This window comes from Selaginella moellendorffii, unplaced genomic scaffold (genome assembly GCF_000143415.4).
Source record: "Selaginella moellendorffii unplaced genomic scaffold, v1.0 SELMOscaffold_40, whole genome shotgun sequence".
NCBI lineage: Eukaryota > Viridiplantae > Streptophyta > Lycopodiopsida > Selaginellales > Selaginellaceae > Selaginella > Selaginella moellendorffii.
This window is the reverse complement of record NW_003314301.1, coordinates 1,076,859-1,100,842: the sequence shown is the minus strand read 5'-3', so window position 1 is coordinate 1,100,842 and position 23,984 is coordinate 1,076,859. Positions and strand designations below refer to the sequence as shown.

The 23,984-nt window shown below is 44.7% G+C and overlaps 9 protein-coding genes across 17 annotated transcripts; 4 read left to right on the top strand and 5 right to left on the bottom strand.

The window, feature by feature from the left end:
- Positions 1-720: 720 nt before the first annotated feature.
- On the bottom strand, positions 721-5,974 carry LOC9633859. Of its 5 annotated transcripts, none has more exons than XM_024684228.1 (20): positions 5,851-5,974; positions 5,696-5,796; positions 5,486-5,632; positions 5,207-5,398; positions 5,064-5,159; positions 4,951-5,010; positions 4,408-4,896; positions 4,260-4,347; positions 3,821-4,216; positions 3,713-3,769; positions 3,604-3,660; positions 3,460-3,547; positions 2,912-3,405; positions 2,558-2,857; positions 2,124-2,502; positions 1,880-2,077; positions 1,688-1,819; positions 1,524-1,599; positions 1,084-1,427; positions 721-1,011 (listed from the first exon to the last, which is right to left on the bottom strand). In XM_024684228.1, the coding sequence occupies exons 1-14, from the start codon at positions 5,933-5,935 to the stop codon at positions 2,745-2,747; spliced, it is 2,463 nt and encodes an 820-aa protein (XP_024539996.1). In that variant the 5' UTR covers positions 5,936-5,974; the 3' UTR covers positions 721-1,011; positions 1,084-1,427; positions 1,524-1,599; positions 1,688-1,819; positions 1,880-2,077; positions 2,124-2,502; positions 2,558-2,744. The 5 variants fall into 5 exon arrangements, with proteins under 5 accessions (XP_024539996.1, XP_024539995.1, XP_024539993.1 ...); XM_024684227.1 differs by having other exon boundaries at positions 721-1,007; XM_024684225.1 differs by having other exon boundaries at positions 736-1,157; positions 1,220-1,427.
- LOC112349571 (kynurenine formamidase-like) lies at positions 1,747-2,293 on the top strand. Its single transcript, XM_024684192.1, has 2 exons — positions 1,747-2,080; positions 2,127-2,293. Exons 1-2 carry the CDS (start codon positions 1,747-1,749, stop codon positions 2,291-2,293), a joined length of 501 nt encoding a protein of 166 aa, XP_024539960.1.
- Positions 2,291-2,704, top strand: LOC9660396 (kynurenine formamidase). 2 transcript variants are annotated; one of them, XM_024684233.1, is made up of 3 exons: positions 2,291-2,397; positions 2,444-2,511; positions 2,565-2,704. In XM_024684233.1, exons 1-3 carry the CDS (start codon positions 2,307-2,309, stop codon positions 2,688-2,690), a joined length of 285 nt encoding a protein of 94 aa, XP_024540001.1. In that variant the 5' UTR covers positions 2,291-2,306; the 3' UTR covers positions 2,691-2,704. The 2 variants fall into 2 exon arrangements, with proteins under 2 accessions (XP_024540001.1, XP_024540000.1); XM_024684232.1 differs by having other exon boundaries at positions 2,291-2,511; positions 2,565-2,671.
- Positions 5,960-8,699, top strand: LOC9660395 (aldehyde dehydrogenase 22A1). Its single transcript, XM_024684230.1, has 14 exons — positions 5,960-6,138; positions 6,197-6,237; positions 6,319-6,417; positions 6,499-6,626; positions 6,682-6,804; positions 6,876-7,029; positions 7,081-7,184; positions 7,235-7,313; positions 7,362-7,457; positions 7,521-7,658; positions 7,714-7,935; positions 7,997-8,188; positions 8,245-8,385; positions 8,446-8,699. Exons 1-14 carry the CDS (start codon positions 6,027-6,029, stop codon positions 8,587-8,589), a joined length of 1,773 nt encoding a protein of 590 aa, XP_024539998.1. The 5' UTR covers positions 5,960-6,026; the 3' UTR covers positions 8,590-8,699.
- Positions 8,700-9,117: 418 nt separating this feature from the next.
- Positions 9,118-11,142, bottom strand: LOC9660394 (sterol 3-beta-glucosyltransferase UGT80A2). 2 transcript variants are annotated; one of them, XM_002979162.2, is made up of 11 exons: positions 11,009-11,142; positions 10,841-10,952; positions 10,622-10,792; positions 10,503-10,566; positions 10,396-10,450; positions 10,169-10,340; positions 9,990-10,120; positions 9,812-9,920; positions 9,627-9,748; positions 9,414-9,563; positions 9,118-9,351 (listed from the first exon to the last, which is right to left on the bottom strand). In XM_002979162.2, exons 1-11 carry the CDS (start codon positions 11,117-11,119, stop codon positions 9,145-9,147), a joined length of 1,404 nt encoding a protein of 467 aa, XP_002979208.2. In that variant the 5' UTR covers positions 11,120-11,142; the 3' UTR covers positions 9,118-9,144. The 2 variants fall into 2 exon arrangements, with proteins under 2 accessions (XP_002979208.2, XP_024539999.1); XM_024684231.1 differs by having other exon boundaries at positions 9,812-9,911.
- Positions 11,143-15,710: 4,568 nt separating this feature from the next.
- On the bottom strand, positions 15,711-18,050 carry LOC9660393 (beta-glucosidase-like SFR2, chloroplastic). Of its 2 annotated transcripts, none has more exons than XM_024684326.1 (10): positions 17,871-18,050; positions 17,697-17,806; positions 17,481-17,648; positions 17,253-17,419; positions 16,975-17,196; positions 16,759-16,924; positions 16,467-16,706; positions 16,262-16,411; positions 16,075-16,204; positions 15,711-16,014 (listed from the first exon to the last, which is right to left on the bottom strand). In XM_024684326.1, the coding sequence occupies exons 1-10, from the start codon at positions 18,031-18,033 to the stop codon at positions 15,842-15,844; spliced, it is 1,689 nt and encodes a 562-aa protein (XP_024540094.1). In that variant the 5' UTR covers positions 18,034-18,050; the 3' UTR covers positions 15,711-15,841. The 2 variants fall into 2 exon arrangements, with proteins under 2 accessions (XP_024540094.1, XP_024540095.1); XM_024684327.1 differs by having other exon boundaries at positions 15,897-16,014; positions 16,071-16,204.
- Positions 18,038-19,591, bottom strand: LOC9633858 (cyclin-dependent kinase B1-1). The gene is made up of 8 exons (XM_024684328.1): positions 19,356-19,591; positions 19,153-19,297; positions 19,031-19,092; positions 18,857-18,968; positions 18,707-18,800; positions 18,579-18,648; positions 18,366-18,504; positions 18,038-18,296 (listed from the first exon to the last, which is right to left on the bottom strand). Exons 1-8 carry the CDS (start codon positions 19,550-19,552, stop codon positions 18,204-18,206), a joined length of 912 nt encoding a protein of 303 aa, XP_024540096.1. The 5' UTR covers positions 19,553-19,591; the 3' UTR covers positions 18,038-18,203.
- Positions 19,592-19,895: 304 nt separating this feature from the next.
- Positions 19,896-21,545, top strand: LOC9660392 (O-glucosyltransferase rumi homolog). Its single transcript, XM_024684346.1, has 5 exons — positions 19,896-20,534; positions 20,591-20,786; positions 20,862-20,926; positions 20,980-21,190; positions 21,247-21,545. The coding sequence occupies exons 1-5, from the start codon at positions 19,930-19,932 to the stop codon at positions 21,463-21,465; spliced, it is 1,296 nt and encodes a 431-aa protein (XP_024540114.1). The 5' UTR covers positions 19,896-19,929; the 3' UTR covers positions 21,466-21,545.
- Positions 21,546-21,712: 167 nt separating this feature from the next.
- Positions 21,713-23,919, bottom strand: LOC9633857 (diacylglycerol kinase 5). 2 transcript variants are annotated; one of them, XM_002979159.2, is made up of 12 exons: positions 23,582-23,919; positions 23,400-23,510; positions 23,215-23,343; positions 23,065-23,150; positions 22,914-22,998; positions 22,813-22,861; positions 22,674-22,756; positions 22,551-22,618; positions 22,420-22,494; positions 22,282-22,369; positions 22,119-22,235; positions 21,713-22,068 (listed from the first exon to the last, which is right to left on the bottom strand). In XM_002979159.2, exons 1-12 carry the CDS (start codon positions 23,762-23,764, stop codon positions 21,775-21,777), a joined length of 1,368 nt encoding a protein of 455 aa, XP_002979205.1. In that variant the 5' UTR covers positions 23,765-23,919; the 3' UTR covers positions 21,713-21,774. The 2 variants fall into 2 exon arrangements, 1 of the variants encoding a protein (XP_002979205.1); XR_002993443.1 differs by having other exon boundaries at positions 21,963-22,068; positions 22,119-22,207.
- Between the last annotated feature and the right edge of the window lie 65 nt (positions 23,920-23,984).

Here is a 23,984-nt window from a genome sequence, read left to right as displayed (position 1 = left end):
CACTGTGATATCTACCAGTGTGTTGGAATCCGGCACACGCTTTTCCAACAACACCACGGCCTTTTCCTTCTTCCCTGTCGTAGCTGGCTCCGCCGGAAGAGCCTCCAAACCCATCAGCCTGGCCACCACACTGGGAGTCCTGTTCCTACTCGACATCTCCTTCGTTGCTCCTTCTTCCGGGGTGGTCTTTACGTTTGCTCCAAAGAGTGACTTGAGTTTCGCCATGGTAGTAGTCTTCCTTCCTGGGCCATGGAAGCAAGCCGCTAAGTAAAAGAAGAAACTCCAACTCCAAGCATAGCTTACCTCTAGGAATCGCTAGAGACCATGATGGCTGCTACGAGCTCTCGCGGCCAATCCACTCCTATACAGTTTTGGAGAAGAGCATTGATTCAGACCACGCTGTAGTGTAACGCAGATTTCTTGTACCTCGAAATTCTCACTAGTCGCCGTCGAAGCATCAGGAATGCGTGTGTAGCGCGTCTCGCTCCAGGCACGAAACGCATGCCCCGCCTTTGGCCTTGCCAGTGGAATTCTCGCCTCGCGTACAGCGAAATCCAGCGAGGTCTTTGAGAATCACACCATTTTCTTGCGCAGTACCAGGCGCCAGGACCTGCATTCCGCGATGCAAGGAGAGATTTCGGATCATCGGCGGGAGAGGAAAGGATCCTTGCTCACCTCGTATCTTTCTCACGCATCGCAATGGCGGCCGCCACGATCGAATTGACACCGAGCACGAACCCTACCAGGGGTTTCTTTCTCTTTCGTCGCGCTCTCCAAACAGAGAAGAAGAAGAGCCTCTCTCTCACCTCTAAAAGCCTTTCACTTCCCTCCCTCGGCGACGAAACTGTCGGCCGTCCATTTCACTCGCATCGACGGTCACCATCTCGACTCGTGGCCCAATCCCCGAGCGCCGGCAAGCCCAGCCGTCGGATATCTACAACCAACGGCGCCGATGCCACGCGGTGGGCCCCGTCGCAAAACGTGGCGCCAGGTCACGCCGCATTTTCCTGGCTTAACCATTCCGTTAAGAAAAGAATATCCTCCAGTTAGAATGTTTGAAAAAAACAACGAATATTTTTTCACCTGGCGAGGAAAAAATAGTGTTTTGACTGCAAATCTTCATTCATGTGGCGCGAATTAATGTGTCTTTGTTTGATCTGCGGCAGTAAAGTTAGCTCTACATTCCTTTAAAAGCAGCGATTCAAGCCACCAAACTTACGCTCAATCAATCAAGTTCGCTCGATCGCTGGCGCGTCCAAATCTCGCAAGATCTGCGAAAAACTCTCCCGTGAAGCCAAAGAACACTTGAGTGATCTTCTTTTCTTGCCTGTGTCGTTGGTTGCTTTGCTCCTCCATTTTGCTTTCGGCCACTGTGTCCCTTTCATCTCAAGAACAACTTCCATCGCTTAGCGACTAAACAAAGGGCCCTGCAACACGCAGTGACATGTCATGGCACGATTCCAGACATTCGTTCCTTGCTAGAAACAGAGCGAGCGGAAAGAAAAGATAGAAAAACAAAGTACCTTTGGTGGAAGAGAAGAGGAGGAATTCGCTGTTTTGGCTGGGAGCGGGAATGTTTCTCCCAAGTACTCGCTTCTCCTGTACGTTCGGCAGCAAAGAAAACGCGTCAAAGTCACAACATAAATTCCCACGAAAGTGAACTTATTATTTCATGTTAAGATCTTACCAGTGAAGAGTGAGAAGCGAGCATTCAAACTCAGCGTCTTGAAGAGAAAGCTTTCACGCATGGCTTTGTTCGGGCTTTTGATTAATCTGATGATGATGGCTTTGATAGTCCGGACAGGAGCTCGTGAGCTAGCTGCAGTGGAGGAGGCTCGTCAGATAACAGACATAACGCACTCTCTTCGACAAGATTTACCCGTGTGGGATTCCAAGGAGGGACTCGGAAAGGTTGTAAGTCTCGTCGCAAGTATCGCCAATGGATCCCTTGTCAATGTCTCGGAACTCCAGCTCATCGTGCACACTGGAACACATGTTGATTCGCCAAGCCATTTTCTCCAGAAGGATTTCCTGAATGGAGTCGACACCACCAACAGTCTCAAGCTTGACATCCTCACTGGTACACAGCCAGTTAGTTTTGTTTAAACCAAGCATTTTGTTACCAGGACTTGTGCTTGTGGTGGAGACGCCGAAGGATCAAAACATAACAGCCGAGGTTGTCAAGAACGTCGTCCCCCCTGGAGTTGAGCGCGTGCTATTCAGAACACTGAATACAGAACGGTTAGCTCTCCAAGAAAATGAATTGAGAGGAGAATCTGATAGTAAGCTATAATCCCAGGAGGCTCATGTGGAAGCGAGAGTTCACGTCGGATTTCACCGCACTGACCAAAGACGGAGCAGAATGGATAGCTCAGAACACATCCCTTAAGCTCATCGGTACGTTCCGTTTGGTGCTTCTTTGTTCTCACGCGCATATATACAGGACTCGACTACCTTTCCGTCGGAGTTTACAACGAGCCGGATGCGACGCACAAGCCCCTCCTGAGCAAGGTGAGTTGAGTTAGCCTGCTTTATCAATGCTGCAATATATGTTTACCTTACAGGGAGTCGTACTCGTGGAAGGATTGAACTTGGACAACGTTCAATCCGGTTTCTATACGCTGAATTGCCTTCCAGCAGCATTAATCGGCTCTGATGGCTCGCCTACGAGATGCATAGTAACTAAATAACAAAACGAAGAATGTACATAGAAAGCGTTGAATCAGTATTTCCCGAGGCTCGCCTTACAGACGTTTTCCTTTACAGTAGTTTACGTATGGAGCATAGTTTTGCTGCCATTTCTCAAAGTCCATTTGCAAGCGCTCCAAGGCCCCAAACGTTGACGGTTCAAATTCATCTGTCAGCAGGGAAAGAAAATCAAAATAAGAATATCGACTGAGAGCAGACGAACCTGATTTGAGTCGCCCGAAAACTTTCGACGACCCAACTTCTCCTCCAACTAGTTGTTGTGATCCAACATAATTCTGGGATTTCATGCTGCCAGTGCTCGATGACGATGATGCTCCAGAATCTGAGTGCTTTGAGTGGAATAGTAACTGCTGGGACAAATTGAAGCTTGCATCTTCACCTTGACCAAGAGACACAATTGGTTCTTCCTGTTTCTTTCTTAAGCTGGATGTTACTGTTTCAACCGCGTCACAGGCAGCTTGGAAGCTCTCTTTTGTTGCCTTTCTGTTGCCTTCCTTAGCCTGAATTTCCAGAAGCACCGGCAACGGAACTGGAACCGGAGTTTCTTGCATTTCCAAATATTTCAGCGGTGGTCGAAGATAAGGTGTTCTATCAGTAACATCAATATATCCTGTGACGTTTGACGGCATCTTTGCTGCGTGTAGTGCTAGATCTTGTGATAGACCCAAGAGCAGTACCTTAAACGATATCTCATGGCTTGAAAATCGTCAAGACACACAAAGAAGAAGCCAGGAAAAAGAAAAAGGATACTTCGAGAGAAAGACTTCAACGTCCGACAAAACCTTGTATATGCGATCCTGGTAGTCTTCCACAGGGTCCATCACTGTTGCCTTGAGCCCTGCAAATCACCGCAATTCCAGTCAAAACTAGTACAAGCACAGTCCCATAGCATACGCTTGCTTTCATGAGACGACCCCAAAGCCGCAAGACAATCCAGTCCGTGTTTCACGTCTGCAAAGAAAAACAGCGTCAGAAAACACAACGCTTCAGAAGCTAGTCATACAGTTGAGCATAGCTGGGAAAGAGCAATTTTTCATAACAAGCTTCTTCTTGTTCTTAGCTGCATATATCATGGTTAGAGAAGAAAAACCATGAAACAATTCAAGCCCACCTATTAAACGATCAGGGTACTCGCACAACTTAGTGTTCTTTTCTCTCTTCAAGGTCTTGGAAGCGATATAAGGTTGATTCAGAATGTCACCTGTACCCGTAAGTTGCAACAAGCTGAAACCAGTCTTTGCCCCAGGCAGAACCGCAACTCCAGACAGGCTTTCAATATAGCTGTCCTGCGTTCCAGTGGAAAGAGAATCATAAAGTGCCGTCATGGATAGTTTCCGAGGACGAGAAGTGAAAATCTTAGAAGGAAGATCCCACGCACAGTACGCTTCCTCTATCTCACGAAATCTGGAACTTGCTCCTGACACGATTGCAGTAGATGGCGCTTGAGGACCATAGCAGAATGCTCGAACATCACCAGACCGAAAGCTCGCAGCCAGGATAACTCTTCCTGCACGACATAGTCAGCCAAACTCACGTAGAAACCCCATTACCTGCGCCATTATCTTCCTCAGGCCGGAGCCATGACAGAGGATGCATAGACAAATATCCGGGAGAATCGTCGTGCATTGAGTGTTCCCACTACAGAATGAAAAAGGGAAAAATCAAGAATCAGGCTAGCAGAAAGTAGAAGATACAAACCTGAAGTAGTGGCATTCTTGGCCTACGAATGTCGAAGAGCATGATATGTTCCATAGTTGCAGCAGCAAAATGATAACCACGATCCTCAGGGCGCACTATAGCTACGAAGCGATCCTGTTCGCAGCGCCTCTGATGGCAGTAATTTTTGCTGTTTCCAACAGTACCAAGTAGAGTAGTCGCGTTGCCATGTCTTAAGTCGGATAAAAGAATGTCCTCTGCGTTCGCTATGACAAGCAGCTTCGGATGCCAACCATACTCGACTCGCCACCAGCTCCGCCTGAGATTCCAAATCTCGGCAACCACAGCCTTTGGAAACTTAGCAGCGCCACTTCCGTCGGCCGTTGCAGCCTCGACCATGCGCGCCTGTACTATAAAGTTCGCTCGTAGATTGTTTGTAGACTGTTTAGTGGAGTGCACATTGTAAACGAAAACCTCCCCAGACTCCAGGACAGTTGCAAGTTCTCCCTCGATATAAGGACTCCAGACCACCTGCGGGAGCCGCATCGTGATCCACCATCATGAAACACAAAATGAAAAGCTTACATGAGATACACCCTGGCGGTAAGTCGTCACTGAGCGTGAAGCAAAGCATACGCGATCTTCCTGTAAACTCCTGATAAAGCTATCGAAGCCCAAAAATTAAAAAAAAAACTTACTTCTCTTAGAACGTTCATAACATGTACTTGATGCTGAGTCCTAGCTACTAGGATGTTCTCATCTACACTTGAATTCGAAATCTTCATCGCTGATAACTGAAACCGAAGTAAAGAAGAGAACGAGAGAAAGAAGTAACAAGTACCTGGCGGATGGGATGATTCAATGTTGGTGAGACTGACATTCTCACGCCACCGAGCCACTCACTGTCCGGCTCGTCCTCTTGCTTTTTTAGAGGACACAAGCGACCAGCGGGATCACGCTTGCAAAGTATACTTCCTATACTGTTGAAGTTCTCACCAACGGGAAATGTGAGCTGGAGCTTTCCATCTTGACACTGCACAGAGACACAGACACAGAGAGAGAGAGAGAGAGAAGAAGAAGAATCAAATGAGAGAACAAGAGTAAGAAACTTAGAACACACTTGCATACACTCCAGTCTGTTTCCAAAAATGTTGTTACTCTCGTGGATCATAGCAACCTTCGCAGCTGTGTCCTCCTGGACGAGCCCCTGGAGGAGAGAATCGGGGGTGTAGCCGATCGATGCGTCCTCCCCCGCGTAGCGTGATTGCTGCGGACAAAACAATCGCACAATGAGAAAAATCCAGCATTGGGGTCGAAATTTTCGAGAAACCTTCTCAAGGGGAGGAATCGGATGATCAAAGAGATGTAGCTTACACCCCGTCGACAGTAGTTGTTGAGGCTCTCCCACGGAATCAAACAGCAGAGGCCCGCCTGTAGAAGACGATCGATCAATCAGAGCCGGAAATATCGCTAGATCGAGCTTACGATCGGCGCCGGCTCGCAAATGTGGCGCTCGAAACACCGCGCCAATGCACCACGGCGGTGCCGGCCCCTGGAAGAGATCCGCCATCGCTGCCCAAAAACCCTAAACCTCGAGAGTAGAGGCAAAGGTATATTCTCGATTTGATTGGAAGGGCTAGGTTTTTTCGTCTTCCATCGCCATGGATGTGCTGTGGGCCGTGGCGATCTTGGCGATCCTCTTCTACCTCTGCCGCCTCCTCATGCTGCTCATCCCGCCCGTGGTGCCCGAGATCGTGGTCGATACCTCCGATGGTAAGCGCGATTCGATTGATTCCTTTCTCGCATCGATCAAGGGATTTTCTTGGCGCAGTGATGCTAGGCAAGGGCGGGGACGACGATAGCTATATCTATGTAAGCTACATTCTCATGTGTGTGGAGTGAGCTAGGAAGCAGCGAGAAGGAAAGGTTTTGATCTGGAAAAATGTCTTTCAGGTGGCTAGAAGGAGGAGCGGCGACGAGGATACTGTGCATTGCTACGATCCGGCTACCATGAAGTACCTCGGCCAGTTACCTGCATTGAATTTCGATGAGGTGAGCGAGCTGGGAAATTTCTTTGCGCATTTTTCTCATGTTCTTCTTCTTTTTTTTTCTCTTGGTTTTGGAGTTATCCAGGTTAGTGATCACGTCGCCAGAGCCCGAGAAGCTCAGAAGAAATGGGCTCGGAGTAGCTTTGAGAAGCGACGGCAGCTGCTGAGAATTTTGCTCAAGTACACCATCGATCATCAAGAGCTCATTTGTGAGTAAGTGGCTTGCATACAATGATGTGCTTATACGAGTTTGTTTTTTGCATTTCAGAGTGTCAGCAAGAGATTCTGGAAAAACTCTAGTTGATGCTGCGCTGGGGGAGATTTTGACGACTTGTGAGAAGATAACCTGGCTCGTTGGCCAAGGCGAGCAATGGCTTCAGCCGGAATACAGGCTCGTAAAGCTCTTCATGTTGTTTTCCTTTTTCTTCTAACGTTTTTGTTTTTCTTTTCTTGTTCTCTCAGATCTGCTGGAAGAATGATGCTTCACAAGACTGCAAGAGTAGAGTACTCACCTATTGGTGTCATCGGGGCCATCGTTCCATGGAACTATCCATTTCATAACATTTTAAATCCCATGGTCTCTGCAGTGTTCGCTGGTAATGCTATTGTTATAAAGGTATGATCGATCTCTTCTCTTCGATGGCTGCTAAACGTTTAACTTCCAAAGGTCTCAGAGCATGCAAGCTGGTCGGCGTTTTTTTATTCTCGAATTATCAAAGCTGCTCTTCGTGCCGCGGGAGCACCCGCTGATCTTGTTCATGTCATCACAGGGTACGGGAATTCTTCTATACTCTTGCATTTATCTTGAAGAAGTCTGGCAGATACGGTGAAACTGGAAAAGCGCTTGTTAGTCTTGTGGACAAATTGATATTCGTTGGCTCAACAGCCGTCGGGAAAATGGTAGCTGTTTGAGTTTTCTATCTGGTCATTTATGTTGTATCGATGCAGGTGATGGAACAAGCTGCTAAAACATTAACTCCTGTGGTTTTGGAGCTCGGTGGAAAAGATCCTTTTATCGTCTGTGAAGACGCAGATGTTTTACAGGCAAGTTTTCTGTTGGCTAAGTTTTTCTGTTGAAACTCGAATGTTTTTTTCGAATTTGTTCAGGTTGCTCAGATAGCTGCAAGAGCGGCTCTGCAGTCAAGCGGCCAAAACTGTGCCGGTGCCGAGAGATTTTACATTCATGCTCAAATTTACCAGCAGTTTGTGGATGAAGTAGTAAGAATCGTGAGAACAGTTCGAATGGTAAGTGAGGTTTTGTAATCTCGACTCTCAAATCGTTCGAACTCTCTTCTTACAGGGGCCACCTCTAGAGGGTCTGTTTGACATGGGAGCAGTGTGCATACAAGAACACACTGATCGCTTGCAAGCTTTGGTAAATGACGCTGTTACTAAAGGTGCCGAGATTGCAGTTCGTGGAGATCTGGTTCTCCCAGATTTTGGGAACTCTGTCGTTGGACAGTTTTATCCTCCGACTGTTCTCTTGAATGTCAATCACTCCATGCGCTTGATGCAAGAAGAGGTATGCAGCATTGTTATCCTTTTCGTTTCCAAGTGATTTACATATGTGAAGCTTTGTCTAGATCTTTGGTCCAATAATTCCCATCATGAAGTTCCACAGCGACGACGAAGCTATCACTTTGGCAAATGACTCCAACTTCGGACTAGGATGCTCGGTTTTCTCGGCCAACAAGGAGCGAGCTGTTGCTATTGCTTCGAAAATCTACTGTGGAATGGCGGCTATCAACGATTTTGCAGTAACTTATATGTGCCAGGTACTCTAAACTTTTCTTCGTCCATTTCTAAAGCACCAGAATTGCCTCTTCTGCAGTCTCTTCCTTTTGGAGGTGTGAAGAACAGCGGTTTTGGAAAGTTTGCCGGCGTTGAAGGCCTTCGAGGCTGCTGTCTGGTGAAATCTATTGCCGAGGATCGATTTTCCTTTTTCAAGACAGTGATTCCCAAGCCACTTCAGGTAAGAAAACCTCACTTCTCTTTCACTGTGTAGTAATCATCCTCGTCTTCGCTGTGGCAGTATCCCGTAGCGGAGAATGCTTTTCAGTTTGAGGAGGCTCTGGTAAGAATGTTTTACGGGCTTACAGTCGTGGAAAAGTTCCAGGGCCTCGTCAACCTGGTGAAAATCTTTACAGAACAAAAGGACGTAAAAAAGACATTGTAAAAAACGTATAGTACAAATTGTTGACAATTATCATGACTTAGAGGACGTTCACTGACATGAGTAATACTATCTCTCCACAAAGGCTGCGTTAGTAATGCCTCTTCCAACAAGTGGGAGGAAATTCTTTACTGTTCCTAATGTTCAAAAACAAAGATGAGGACAATGGTCATGGCTGTGATATTTGTTATTAAGTGTGTGATCAAAGACAAAGATAAAAACATGGTCATGGCTGTGATATTTACTATTGGGTGTATGATGTTGTAATTAGACCAACGCTCTGACCAATTGAGCTACAAAACCTTTTGGAAAAAAAACCATTTTCTGCCTTTAAACAGGTTAATCTCAAAAGCATAAAACCAAAAAAAAAGGATAAAGACTTTTACTACAAATTTATCAGATTTTATAGCTGGTTGATTTTTCTTGCAAGGGTCTGCCCAACACTAAGCATCCATAGGTTATTGTGAAGAGCAAAGGTGAAAGTTAGAGATGGTACTATACTTTTCCATTTTCCATGCATTATATATTTATGTATAATAATATACACTAATTATTTAATTATGTAAGTAACTCTCTCATGAATACGCAGGCAAACACAAAGCAGCAGTAAACTCTGTCCCAGTGCACGGGCATACTCGGATCATTCTTACAATAATCATTCGTCTTGAAACTCTTATCAAGATGCTTATGAATGGATCTCACTGCTGCCTCGATAGCACTCTCTTGCTGCAGCCATTCGGATAATTGAATGGCTCTCTCTTTGACCTGAAAATAAACTTGGTTATAACAATAATTTTGAAAAACAGCAAAGAAAAATCGAGCAATACTTCAGGCTTGATCAAGCAGAGAATACACTGGACCATTGTCTGCAGGGAGATTTGAGATATGTGGATCGGTGCTGGTCCAGCCCCATTTGAATGAACAATTTCACCCCAGAGCTCTTGATCACTACATGCATGGACCACTGCTGTTGGACACTGCACAATATATTTGCCAAGGTCGTAATTCAGAAGAAGAAAATGAGTTCACGATATTGTTACCCCAGCTCTGAGGCTTGCAGCAACTGTGCCAACGCCTCCGTGGTTGATGACTCCAGAACAGCGAGGAAACAGCCAGTCGTGAGGAATTTCATCCAGCACGTAAATGTGGTCTGGGAATTCAGCTGCAAGGAGGATGCAGAAATTCAATCGACTAGTGATATAATGAACAACATGACTTGGTGTACTTGATTCACCACCCAGTCCAGCCCAGCCCTTGGAAATGATCCCTCTTTGGCCGGTCAGTTTGAGAGCTTCTATGATGATTTCTGTTGTGCGCTCTGGATCCTGCATAGGCTAATAAATAGAGCATGGTTTTGATGAGGTTAGCCCAGAATGAAAACGTTTCCAAGTTTTTCATCTCACCAAGCTGCCAAACCCGATATGTATGGGAGGTTGCCCGGATTCTAGCCAACTGAGAAGCCCCAAAGGTGGTTTGAAATCGTGTGCTTGATCCAAGAAGCAAAATCCAGTCACATCCACGTTCTCGCCCCAGTCTGATCACAGACAACAGATCAATTTCATGAATCAAGGTTCATTCCCACCTTTAGGCTTGGGGACCAGGTGTGGACTCCATGTGTACGTCGCGGACACATTGGAGTCTATGAAGCTGCTCAAAAGTGGAAGCGGATCGAGCTTGAGCTGGTCTTTGCGTAGTTTGTTCAACAAGGAGCCAGAACTCAGCCACATAAACACATCCACTAGCTTGTATGTCATCTGTATGTAGCCAGAAAGCAAAACCAAATCTGAAAGAAATTCTTTCAGTGTTTACCTTATTATCCAGTCCTTTGATACGAAGACATGGGTGAAGAATCTCACTGGTTGGCCTGTTACAAGGGGTTGAGCTTTCAACATAAGAATGAAAGACTTACAACTTACGTCCAGGGGATTGCAGATATCAAATGGAATGGAACATTGAGATACTCAGCAATGTGCACATGACCTGCAGCAACATCATTACAAAAGCTTAAGTTGCTGCAAAGATATAAACAAAATACCGTATGCCATTGGGTTTGCTAGTATGGCTTGTGCTCGGAACGAGGGATTCAGAATGCTAGGCTCAGTGCACGCTGGCAGCACTGAGTTGATGATCGCTCTTAGCTGCTTCCTGTAAATGGAGATGCGGCTGAAACGCAAGGGAAGGATGCATCCGTTGTTCTCTGCCATGTCTAGATGAAATCAATGTCAGAGAAGGATTTAAGCATCAAGCGAAGTACATTGGACAAGTATCTTTGGATCTCCACCCAAGGGATAGAAGTCAAGGCCGGCCTCAATCACCAGATTCCTGAAGTCCACATGTGTTGCTACTCTGATTTGATGGTTGTACTTCTGTTTACAAATGAAGTGATATTAAGATCGAATTGAACTTCTCGACTAGTACTTACTCGCTGCATATGCATTGCGATGGCAACAATCGGCTGCACATCTCCACGGCTGCCTACTATGAGAATTGCTATTTGCAAAGGTCTCATCGTTTCACCAAGCGCTTTCTCCATAATCCAGGCAACTCCTATCTTGAAGTCATACTCGGTACTTAAGATCTGTCCTAGGCTTGCCGCATCTGTTTCGTGTTCTCTTCAACACTCAATAGGACCCACTGTCATTCACTTTAAAACTATTATTTTAAGTTCGAATCTATCATATATAAAAGAAGAAAGTATTCTTCAACATACCTTTTGCAGTTTAAGGTTTATCATATTCTTGCCTATAAACTCAAAGATATATATATTTAGTTATATAAGTATAATTATAAATATGATTAGAGATTAATGTCAAATTTACAAATAAATATTTATTAGGATTTAAATTTAAAAAATCTATTTAATTTTGAGCCATTTGATTGAGGAAAATTTAGTATCCATTGATTTATTTATTAAATCTAATCTATTCATTTATAATCACAACCACTAATTACAGTTGTTAAAAAATCAATTATATGCCTCCAAAAAGCATATATGGCTCTTATGAAATGCAAATGTGTATTCAAGAACTATAAAGCATATTAAATCTGATTTGCTGCCTTAAGAAAAACAAAGTTAAAGAGAAAGATCAAATAGCTTTCATGATGAACATACACATTCTTCTTTCTACGTTGTCACATGGAAAATTAGTGTGTATTATTACTTTTATTATTATTTTTATAATGTGCAAATGAAGAAAACATATTTAATGAGCTGAAAACTCCAATTTATTTGAATAACTAAAAATAAAAAAAATCTATTTAGGATCAAGTTTTGTAGAGATAAATATAGTTCTTGTCTATAATAGTAACTATATCACAATGATTTAAGTATAAGTATAATTATAAGTAGAATTACAGCTAAGGTGGCAGCTACAAAAAAAAAATTATTTATCATTCTTGCAATTTTTTTTCATTCCTCTATTATAGAGTTTCAATAATTTTGAGGAGTAAAAAAACACTAAACTTGACATTAGATTTAGAGAATCATAAAAGTCAAAATCGATCAATATGGATCAATCCATCAATCGATCATAGTTCTTGGATATTGATGTCAAATTCAAAATAAATTTAACCATTCTAAATTCAGAATAATGATTACAGTAATTAAATTTAAAAACACTATTTAAGTTTAAGATATTTGATTGAGGAAAACCATATTATTCATTGATTTAATTATTAAACTAGTCCATTTTTTAGAATAAGCACAACCATGAATTAAAATATGCATAAAAATCAATTACGCCTATGCCCTCCAAAAAGCATTAATTATTCTTATAAAATGTTAAATTTGTTTGCTTGTTCTGTGTTGAACGTTAAGTTAACTTCTTTATACTATAGAATGCGTGTTCAAGCATACTAAATCTATTTGCTGCCTTAAGAAGTGATCCTTAAAACAAAGTCAAAGAGAAAGATTGAACTTACATGTTGTTCTTATGGAAAAGTGGAAACTTTTTGCAAATTCTACTTTGAAATGACAAACTTTGCATATTAATGGTCTTTATGTATTAGTGTGGTATTGGATAAGTTCTTTTCCAGTCTGGCTGCTGAAGCACCATTCATGCATAATGGTCTCATTGTGGGTAGTATGTCTCCCTGGCATTTTTTAAATGTGACAAAGGAATCAACCTGCTATAAAAATCCTGATTATTTTAAATGAAACAAACCACGACTAGAATTGCAAATAATAATTTGAAATAAATAATCTAATGAACAGCTCATTTATTGAGGTAGTGATGGAGACTTCCTGGGAAATTAAAGAAGATGTCATTAAACCCTTAATAGGTGTTTTAAGTGATGAAAAGCATTGTGCAAGAAGTGATGCTTGTGGTCCAATTGCAATCACGTACTTCATACTTCTGAGTCTAGAAGGGCATAGCTTGGATAATAAGGTTCCAGTTAGCTTTAATTTAAATAGGGATTGTAACCATGGCATGAGTACATTGGATTCTTCAGTTAAGCCATCATGCTTGTACACTACTACTACACTAGCATCATGGAGGCTTTAGTCAAGTCATCATATAGTTTAAATATACTTAGATATTCTAGATATATTCTTGACATTCTTTTTTCTTTTATTATAAACATGTAAGGGAATTCCTAATTATAAAGAATACACCATGGCAGCCTGGCCACGAATGAAGGTGTGGAGGTTGCCATCTGAGAACCACGGTACAAGTGGTGACCTTCCTGACTTCTGTTTCGATATTTCAATGTCATGCTTTCATGGGCGTTGTCTTGGCTCCTGAACTATCAGTTGTGGAAAGAGCAGGCTACGGCTTCGATTTGTTTCTCCAAAACGTCTCCTTCAGCTTCCAAACATGGATATCAAACCTTTCCCTGTCCTTGCTTTACTATGGTTGCTTCATTCCTGAATAACTGTGTGACCAATTATAAAAATTCAATCGTGGCCTCAACATGTCTAATAATTCTTTGTGCACTTGGATTTAAAAAGGGTCACAGGAATGTTGGGGTTGACGCCCGAGCTCGTGAGAGAAATCCTGGCTAGGGTTCCATTCTCGAGTGTCCTCACCTCCAGATGGCGCGTGGAAAGCAAGATGGCTGCTTTCAAAGCAAGCGTGGATCTCGGTCAAGATCGCACTCGCACGGGCGGTGAGTCCATTTGGGGAAAGCTCTACATGCTGTGGCTGAATGCTCAATGTTTATAATCAAGGAGGTTTGTGCGAAGACGGGGTGGTGAGTATGCGTGTGGTACAACCTACATTGCGTCTCACCTTTTCTGATCAAGAGGATAATCACTTGAATTTTTATGGACATGGCAAACCGATTTTCATATGATTTAGATACAGGTACGTGGGCTGATAAGAAGGTAGATGAATATAATTGCCGTTAGAGAATAAGATTGGAAAAGTGGATCAAAGCTTTACATGATTTCTTACAATGATATCAACGGGCAAGGATGTTGAGAACTTCGAGTAGCCTCCACGCGTAATGACATGCCCGGTGATTGATACCCTCAATCTTTTGCAGAATAAGCTCGCATTGCTGGAGTGTCAAGACCATCTGAAAACCAATCAATCAGATTATGATCATACATATACTTGCCTGCCCTTGCCGCATTACTCTTCTGCTTTGGAGATTGAATGTCAACTTCAAACTTTAAAGACTATAAGAGAAACTACTAATTTGCTGATAGAGATCGATCAATGATCATCAACTTCTTGTCGCCAAGTTCGTCACAAGCGCGTAACCTGCCGCACATCAAGTCCAGCTAAATTCTCGAAGGTCAACAGTAAGATGGCCTTGGAACTGGTTTCAGATCAATGAAGCGACGACACAAGGCCGAACTTTGGGTCACGTCACTTGCTGTTCCAAACAGCCATCCAGCCGTGCCATCGCCCCCTGCAGCCTCTTAAAACTTTCCCAAAGTCCTCAGGAAAGAGAAGAAATCGCTCTCAGCATTCTCATAGAGTTTCTCAATTCCTCAGAAACGTTGTTCTCCGCTAGAATTTATGAGACCTTGGAAAGAACAGCGCTCAGGACTCGCCATCCAACACAAGAGCCGCCACCAAAAACTCTAGCATCGTCAAGTGCGATCCATCAAATTATGCGAGAATAAATCTTTGGACCAAGCAAGGATGCCATTTCAAAAAGGAGTGAAGAGTGAGGGGAAAAGGCAAGAGAAAGTATAAAACAAGTTTAGGATTCTTTGGCAAGGGTATGGCGTGGACGAAGAAAAGCGCGGCCACAGTTCCCGCCCATGAATGCATGTTTCATCTCTAGTCAGCATCCCATTCTACTCAATAACCAGGAATGTTGGGGTTGACGCCCGAGCTCGTGGGAGAAATCTTGTGCAGGCTTCCATTCTCGAACGCCCTCATCTCCAGATGCGTGTGCCGGGCGTGGAAAGCAGCGGTGGACGAGCCCAGCTTCCGGAGCTCCTATACGGATAGCACTAAGTTCGACCCCGGGGAAAACTATATCCTGGACAGCAGTGGCAAGATGATGCGCTGGGAGCCTCGCAGTCACGATGCTCCCGACTGTCTGTGTGCCATCTCCCAAGGCAATCGCTTCTTGCTCGCTCGATCCACAAAGCTTAAAAAACTCTACGTTGGGAGTCCCTTCGCAACCAGGTGGGAGGAGATCCCCTACTTGGGATTCACGGTTTCGAGTGTGTTCCTCTTGGCCACTGCTGCCGAGCAGTTCAAGGTTGTGGTGGGGTTCTTGGATGGCAACATCCACACTTTCACTCGCGGCCAGACGGAATGGTGTCGTGTCCCGGTGTCCGTGCTGCATCGACCGCATCAAGTTCTCGTACAAAACAAATTGGCTTGTATAGATTCCTGGCATTGCAAGTTTGTTCAGTTTGATGTGCAAACCAACAAGATCACGTACAAGGATCTCAGTCTGTATCGCACGAGCGGTAAGTGTATCTACATTGCTAGCTGGAGGGAAAAGCTCTACTTGGTGTGGCTGAATGGAGGCTGAATGTTTACAATCAAGAAGGTTTGTGCGAAGACTGGCAATGAGATTGCCGTAGTGGGTACGCATACAGTAGAAGCTATACAGGCTAGACCGAATATCAGATTTATTTTTATTCAAAAGGATAACAGCTTGAATTTTGTTGGATATGGACCACATAGTTGTCGTGTCGTTTTATCATGTGATTTAGATACAGGTACTTGTGCTTGCTTTACTTTCTAATAATCATATCATATATCAAGGAATACAAAACAAGTTTTTTTTTGGTCGTCAAGAATCCCAGTGATCATTCAACCAAACTCATTTCCAAGCTTTCTTAATGTTTGTCGCTGGCGATGAGATTCTTTAGAGCTTTGATAGTATCACTGGCAAGGATGCGGAGAACGTCGAGTGACCTCCCCGCGTAAATGACAATGCCCGGCGATTGATACTCTCCAAATCTCCAGTCTTTTGCAGAATAAGCTCGCATTGCCGGAGTGTCAAGACCATCTGAAAACCAATTGCCTTTGATCAGATCAAGGAAGTTTACTTGATCATACATATACTTGCCTGCCCACATCCTGCCGTGTGCATCAAATCCTCTACAAAACGGTCTCATGCTACCTCTTCTTACTTCCTTTTGTAGCACATCCCACGCCTCCACTCTCATTTGCCGCGTTACTCTCCTGCCTCGCACGATCTGGAAGGAAGGATTGAGTATCAGCTTCAAACGTTAAAGAGGAAAGAAACGACTAACCTGCTGATAGAGGTAGTAAGATGGCCGTGGAACTCGTCTCAGATCATTGAAGCGATCGACCGACACAAGGCCGAACTTTGGACAGTAACCATCTGCCCATTCCCAGTTGTCTGAGATTGTCCAGTGGATGTAACCATCGATTGGAATGCCCTGGTAAAAAACCAACCAAAGAGTGAATAGAAAACTTGGAAAAACCGTCAAAAACCTTCTTCAAAGCTGTGCTCACGGCCAGCAAGTGTTCGATCAGGTATGGCCTTCGTAAAATATCACGAGCGTCCGAAAAGCCGTTCTCTGTAATGATATATCTGAGCTCAGGCTTGCGCGTCTTGTAACGATCGTGAAACGCTTCGAGTATTTCGAGCAGTCCATTAGGATAGACTCCTCTACCAGCCTCACTGTACTCTTCTCGTTCGTCTAGCATCAGCCCAGCCGCAGACAGAATTTCCTACAAACCAACGGACCTTGTGTAAGTAATAGTGATTCGCAAATCTACTTACCTGGCCATAGTAATTTATCCCACAGAAGTCAAGGTGGTCTTGGATTAAATCAATCCAGTGAAACTGAGTGAGCCACTTGGACAAAAGCGAGGCGGGAATGTCGAGAAAACCATAAGGCTTGATCACTCCCACATGATGAGCAACTCCTACGACGGCCTTTGGATTTCTACGAGAGAAGCATCTCAGTCGTTGTCAAATAGCAAAACTCGAACGTACCTTTCGTGGAGCACATCATACGCAGCAATATGCGCAGAGCTTATCGCCCGTATAGCCTTCCCATAATCACCGAGCGGGGAGAAACACAACAAAGAGGAAAACAGCGACAGTCGAACACCCGGTGGCCAGGTTCCGGAACAGTGAGTGAGCAAGGCAAATATGTGTGGCTCGTTGAATGTCACCCAGTAATCAACATACTCTCCAAAATTCTCATCGGCAAACCTGGAAAGGTTTTATTTAAGCAACAAGTATTATCTCAAGAGCACAAGAATTGGTACCTTGCAAACTCCGTGAAGTACTTAATCGTCCTAGTGTCCGTCCAGCCTCCATATGGCAAAGCCCACTTTGGAAGAGAATGATGGAAAAGAGTGAGCATAACTCGCATGCCGTGATCCAAGACACTTTTAAGGATCTTTTTGTATTGCTCTACTGCTGCTTTATCCACCTACAACATGTAAACAAGATACAAAAAAAAAAAAAAGAAGCAAAACACAGACACTACGTACCACTTGCTCGATGCCATTCACTGGCTCAGCTATCACAATTCGACCCCAGTCTATGCCCAGTCGAAACACACTCACTCCCGTTTCTTTCGCCAGCTTAAGCTCTACCTCGGGATTCGACCAGAAACGGAGGCGCTCATCGGGTTGTGGAATGTTATGCCATGCTCTCACCTGCAACTTAAAATCTGTAAGTACAAAAACGAAAAACATGACGTTTACATTGAATCTCTTCTCTTGCGCAAACTCCAACCAGGAGTCGTTCAGCTTGTCTTCTACATGAGCTGGTGCAGTCGCAAGGCCGAAAAAGAATTCCCGTTCACAGGAAAAGTCTGATGATATTGATCAATCAATGAGCTACATTTCTTAGCACAGAGGAGAAACAAAAATGCATACCTGGCGGCTCCACGTTGCAGGTACTAAAATCAGCCAGAACTGGAGCTTCATCGCCGCTTAGAAGCCTGGCTTTCGGTGACTGACGCTCAAGAATCCAGCCACACACAATCGCATACACTACACCTATGAACCCCAACCAGAAGAAGAAGCCTGCTCTTGACATGGGATAAAATACTTAAAATGGCATTCAACCCTATAAAGAAAACAAAGAGAGCATTGTTTTTTGAACCAGACCACACACAGTCTCGACACTCCAGCTAGAAGAACTAGTGTACCTGTAGCTATGTACAGAAGCAAAGGCTTCAGGTCGGTAGTGTCTCTCACTCTGACTTCTTAAAACTGCGACTTGTCGAGGTTTTCGAAGTAAGGGTGTTGCATTGCTGCCTTTGCAGAGATCCGCTTGGAAGGATCGTATTGCAGCATTTTCTGCGAGAAGACGGATGGAAATGTAAAAAGTGAGATAAGAGGTTCATCTCTAGAAATCGAGAAACTCACAGTCAGCAAGTCCACTCCTTTGGGATCAAGGTCCGGAACGGCGCGGCTTATGTTTTGTGGTTTCCACTGCGGGAACTCGTGCCAGTCACGGAGCTTGCTCACTCCCGGCCAGATTTCATCGTTCGGAGTACCCAGGAGCCTTTATGACGAAGCAAAAAAAAAAAAAAACAAACGTTCAAGAAAACAGTGATACACAACAACTTTTTTTCATGCCTGAAAATGTGAAGCAGTTGTTGCAGCTCTGAGTCGCCTGGAAATAGCGGGACCTTCCTGGAGAGCTCGGCTGCACAAAGAAAGCAAGCGAGCCACATTATGTTTGCGAAAGGTACGAGGAAACATACCGAAAATGCAGCCGACGGACCAAATATCTACAGGAATGGAGTAGTGAGTAGCACCCAAAAGTACTTCCGGGGCACGATACCACAGTGTCACGATCTAATACGAGAGAAAAATCGTCAGGTCGAGTTTCATGAACTGATGCTCAATCTAACCTCGTGGGTATAGCTCTTCAAGGGAACAGTGAAAGCCCGGCCGAGTCCCAAGTCAGCAATCTTTAAGATTCCTTTCTCCTTGTCGACGAGAAGGTTTTGCGGCTTGAGGTCCCTGCAAAAGGACACTCGTTAGAAAGAAGAAAAAAACTACCAAGGAAAAACTTAAGAAAATACCTGTGCATCACTCCATGGCTGTGGCAATGCGCGACGCCCTTGCACAGCTGATACATGAAACTCTGGCAACAGATCACAGAAGTAAGAAATCCAGTCACGAAACCACTAGAATCCACGAAAACCTGGATGATCTTCGGAGGAATAGGACGCCCAGTGTTGCCGCGGCCAAACAGATCGATGTACTTCTTCAGATCTGTGTCCAGGAACTCGAAAACCAGATAAAGCATTGGCTTTCCCTTCTTATCGACGTGTTCCACGCACAGGAGCCTGGCGGCGGCAAGAAATACTGAGCGACAGAGGAAGAAGGCAGAGATTTCGAGCTCACCTCACGACATAGATGCTCTGGGACAGCATCTGGAGCAGCGAGACCTCGCGCAACGCCGTCGATGGCACTCCCTCCTCCTCCATTTCGAGCCGCGTCTTCTTGAGCGCTACCAGGCGCCCGGAATTCTTCTCTCGCGCCTTGTAGACCTTGCCATAGGTCCCTTCCCCGACCTTCTCGAGCTTCACGTAGTTGTCCATGGCCGGATCGAGGCGGCGGCAGCGGCGATCTGGAGCTCCAGCGCCCAAACCCTAAAGAAATATTTGGAGCCGTTGCAGTCCCTCCTCTGCTCTTCACTTCAAACTCCAACGAATCTGGGCCGTCCGTGGCTCTAACGTTAATTCCACGTGTCATATCCATGACGTGTCACGCCAACTCAGCCGCTATCACAGCCGTTGGATCGGACTGAATCGGGGCCGTCCGTGGCTTATGACGTGTCACGCCAACCCAGACGCTATCACAGCCGTTGGAGCTGATCAAATCGGGGCCGTCGGTGATAAAAATCTCTACCGTGGGATATGCGTTACACTAGAGCGCGTTCAAACTTCAAAGTCTCACGCTATGGTCATTGGTGGCGATGATGGTCAGGGTTTCTTCGCCGCGCCTGGTGATCGTGGCGGCTGGAGCGATCGCCATCGCCACTATCTTGATCGCTTTCGCTCCAGTGGTCGACAAGGCCAGATTCATTCCATCAGCGGTAATCTCCAATTTGATCCGGTCACGGCCACCGAATTCCTCTGCCCGAGCGATTGATCGCCAGCGCCTCCAGCAGTGCTCCGCGATTTCAAAATCCCCATCGCAGTGCCCGGCCTACTTCTCCTGGATTGACAGGGACCTGGCACCGTGGAAAGACCACGGAATCACGCTCCACAGCCTCCAAGAAGCCAAGAAGAGGGCGGATTTTCGCGTGCTCATCCTCAATGGCACGCTCTACATGGAGCGCTACCACAAGTGCTTCCAGACGCGCGACGATTTCACGCTGCGCGGCCTCCAGCTGCTGCTCGATCGCTTCCCAGGGATGGTCCCGGACGTGGATCTCATGTTTGGCTGTGGAGATTTCCCGGCAATCCCTCGCGCAAAGGGCAGCGACGATCCATCGCCGCCTCCTCTCTTCTCCTACTGTACCACCGCCAGGGGCGAGAACTACGACATCGTATTTCCAGATTGGTCCTTCTGGGGATGGTAAGGCTCCCGAGATTTTCGGTTATGTTCTTATAACTTCCTTGAATCACGGCCAGGCCCGAGGTAAACATTCTTCCGTGGGAGGAGGAGAAGCAAAAGATCTACTCGGGAGCTCGAGAGGAGAAATGGTCAAAGCGGCAGAGGTTTGCGTATTGGAAGGGGAATTACTGGACTGGGGCCGCTCGACCGGATCTAGTAAAGTGTGCTGCGAACAAAGATGTCAATTCCAGCCGCTTGATCACTCATCACCAGGTAAGAAGCAAGTTTCAATCCAGGTTTGAAAGATCTTAGACCTCGAAAGAGCTCTTTGTCTCCATGATATCGCAGGATTGGAATGCTGAGAAAGGGCAGGGTTTCAAATCCTCGGACATGTCCAAGCAGTGCACTCACAGGTAGAGTCTCATTTTCATAGCGCCAGCTACAGATCTAGCTTTGATCCTCATAGGTACAAAGTCTATGTGGAAGGTCGAGGCTGGTCTGCCAGTCTCAAGTATATTATGTCGTGTGGATCCACCGTTTTGTTCATCAACCCCGATTTCCACGAGTTCTTCTCGAGATCACTGATCCCGTTCGTCCACTACTGGCCGATCAACCGAACCGACATTTGCAACTCGATCAAAGCTGCTGTAGATTGGGGGAATGCCTTTCCTGAGGAGGTTTGTCACGAGATTTTCTTGTTTCTTTTGTGCTTCCTAACCATTTCATCGGCCAGGCCGAAGCTATGGGGAAGTGTGCTCAAACATTTCTAGACATGGAGCTCGATATGAAGTTTGTCTACCAGTATATGTTGTTGCTTCTCCAACATTATGCCCAGCTGCTAAAATTCGAGCCGGTTTTGCCTGAGGGATTGGCACCATTCCAAACTGACAACAAAGCTTTTGTAAACAAAACTAGCAGTGTAGCTCTGACCCAAGCTTGCACTATATACTAAAATTTTGAGCGATTAATTGTTATTTAACTTTAGCTGTTAGTTTAATAAACCCCAAGCACGAGAAAGACTTTTCTAGTTCATCTCCACTGTGTCCCTGGACTTTTTGTGTTCCATTTGGCACAAGGACTAGAAGAAAATGTAGTGCCTTGGCATTTCAAGGAAGTTGACGCCTATGAAATAGAAATTTCACTAGCTGGCTTTTGGCCTTTGGCGTTTTCCTAATAGTTTAAATATTTGTATGTATGTATAAGCAAAGAGGTATGATTAAAATTATATCAATTCTAAGAACATTCAAAAACCTATACATTATTATTTTTCAGAAGTTAGTTTGAAAGGAAAGCAACCATTGGACTTTGGTTTCAATCCATGCTCCAAGCCATGCTTGGTGATTGTCAGGGCATGCCGGTAAGCATCTTTCCTCTCTGCAATGCATCCTTGCCTTGCAAGCATTGCTCCCTGACCCTTGTGACAAATCTCCACTGTGATAATTCTATCTTTCTCCAACCTTTGTTTCCATGGTTCCCCATCCATTCTCATGTAAGTGCAGCACTGATTTGATCGTGACGATGATCTGCACTGGAGCTCGATCTTAATCTCGTGTGCCTGACAAAGAAAAACGCAAACTTTACCGCAAGAAAAGTCGTTTTTCATACCTGAGCGAGACGAGTTCCATGGCCCTTTGGAAACAACAGGAACAAGCCGTGCCATCCATCTCTGAAGCCAACTATTTCCAGCAATCCATCTTCCACAGATGGAGAAGTTAATCCTCTCTACAAAATTCTTCCAGTAAAATCGAAGATGACATAGCTAGAATACCTTGATAGATTTTCTGTCATTGGGAGTCCCCCAAGGATCCAAGCCTCCTGAAAAGCTTGGTAAGTTTAGCAAAACCAGGGACCTTATGCTGTAAAAGAAAATCATAGAACACAAGCACATTGGACTTCAACATAATACCTAGAGGAAATCGGCAGTTTCTTCCATGGACCATTGAAATCAGCTGTATACACTGTCGCGATTTCATTGATACTCCTGGAAACAAATCGTTGGAATAAATCACAAGACGAGAAACAAGTAAATTCACAAACCTTGAGGAAGGATGCAAACAAGGAGCGCAAAACCATCCTTGAGTACAGCCAAGAGTAGCATAAGCACACTGTAAAAAATTGATCTGTTATTTAAAACCATAGATATCCTAAACTTTGTCATACTTGGTTTCTTAGTTGGCTATTGAATTTCTCGGGGTTTTCACGTCTTTGCTTATGAAACTCGTATGAAACCTGTGCATCCATACCTGAGAAAGTATAAAGAATGAGAATATTTTGAAAACTGGAACACTATGATAATCACCTATGCTGAAATAATTCCAAAATCCTCCACGAAACTTTAGTGGAGCTTCCTGACGATCTTCGAGAGTCAAGCCGTCATCTAGAACGTCAAAAAGAGCTTACATTGGTTTCTTCGATTCTTGGAATCTTTTGTATTGAATGAGGCAGCATATCCGGCTCTCCTTCCATTGTCATTGTTAGCTGCCATCTTAGATTACCAGAATCATCACAACTTGTTAGAGATTTTTAGCTCTTTAGATTTTTAGATCAAAACCTGTCCACTTTCAGAGAATGTGCCTCGAGCACTTGCTTGAGAAACTTTTTCATGGAGCGAGCATCCGTGCCAGGATTGAACTTCCCCTGAATGTAAAGTTTGGAAGAAGAAAAATGTAAGAGAGCAGTGGAAAGCTTGGAGATCACTTACCCAGCCAAACGAGAATGGAAGATTGTTTCCAGTTCCAAGAGGAATCGTGGTAATTGGAAATGGATGGTGAGGGCTCACGTCGCTCGCTGTTCCAAGCAGCCATCCAGCCGTGCCATCACCCCCTGCAACCTTTTAAATCTTTAGAACAAAAAGTTCCTGAGCTATCAAGAGAAGACATCGCTCACCACAATCCTCAAAGAGTTTCTCAATTTCTTCGCAACATCGTTCTCGGCTTCTAGATTTTTCGAGACTCTGGATAGAACTTCTCGAGGATCAACCTTGCTTAGATCAAACACCTAGTAGACCAAAGAAACCACTAAGCCAGAAAACCAAAAAAACAAAAGTTGGAAGTGAAAAAGATACGTACCTGGTGTGACGCTAGAAGCTTGGAGAAGGTCTCCAGGAGCGCGATTCCCAGCTGCCCACCACTCTTGGCATTGACAAAAACGAGCAAAGGAAACCTGGGAACCCTTTCCAAGCCGCCACCATCGCAGCGCTCCTCGCGATCCAACACAAAAGCCGGCAACAAAAACTCTCCCAAATCCAGCATTGTAAACAAAAAAAAAAACCTCCCAGTGCGATCGATCAAGGAGGAGATGAGCTAAGATACCATCCGTCAAGGAGTGAACGAATGACGCGGTGTTCCACAAAGGAGGCTACTGGAAAGCCTAAATTTTGTCAAAGAAAAAAGAAGCAGCCACTCACGCTAAACTTCCTGCCTCCTACCTAGGTATTCAAATATTTTCAAAATAATAGAGAAGGTCATATCT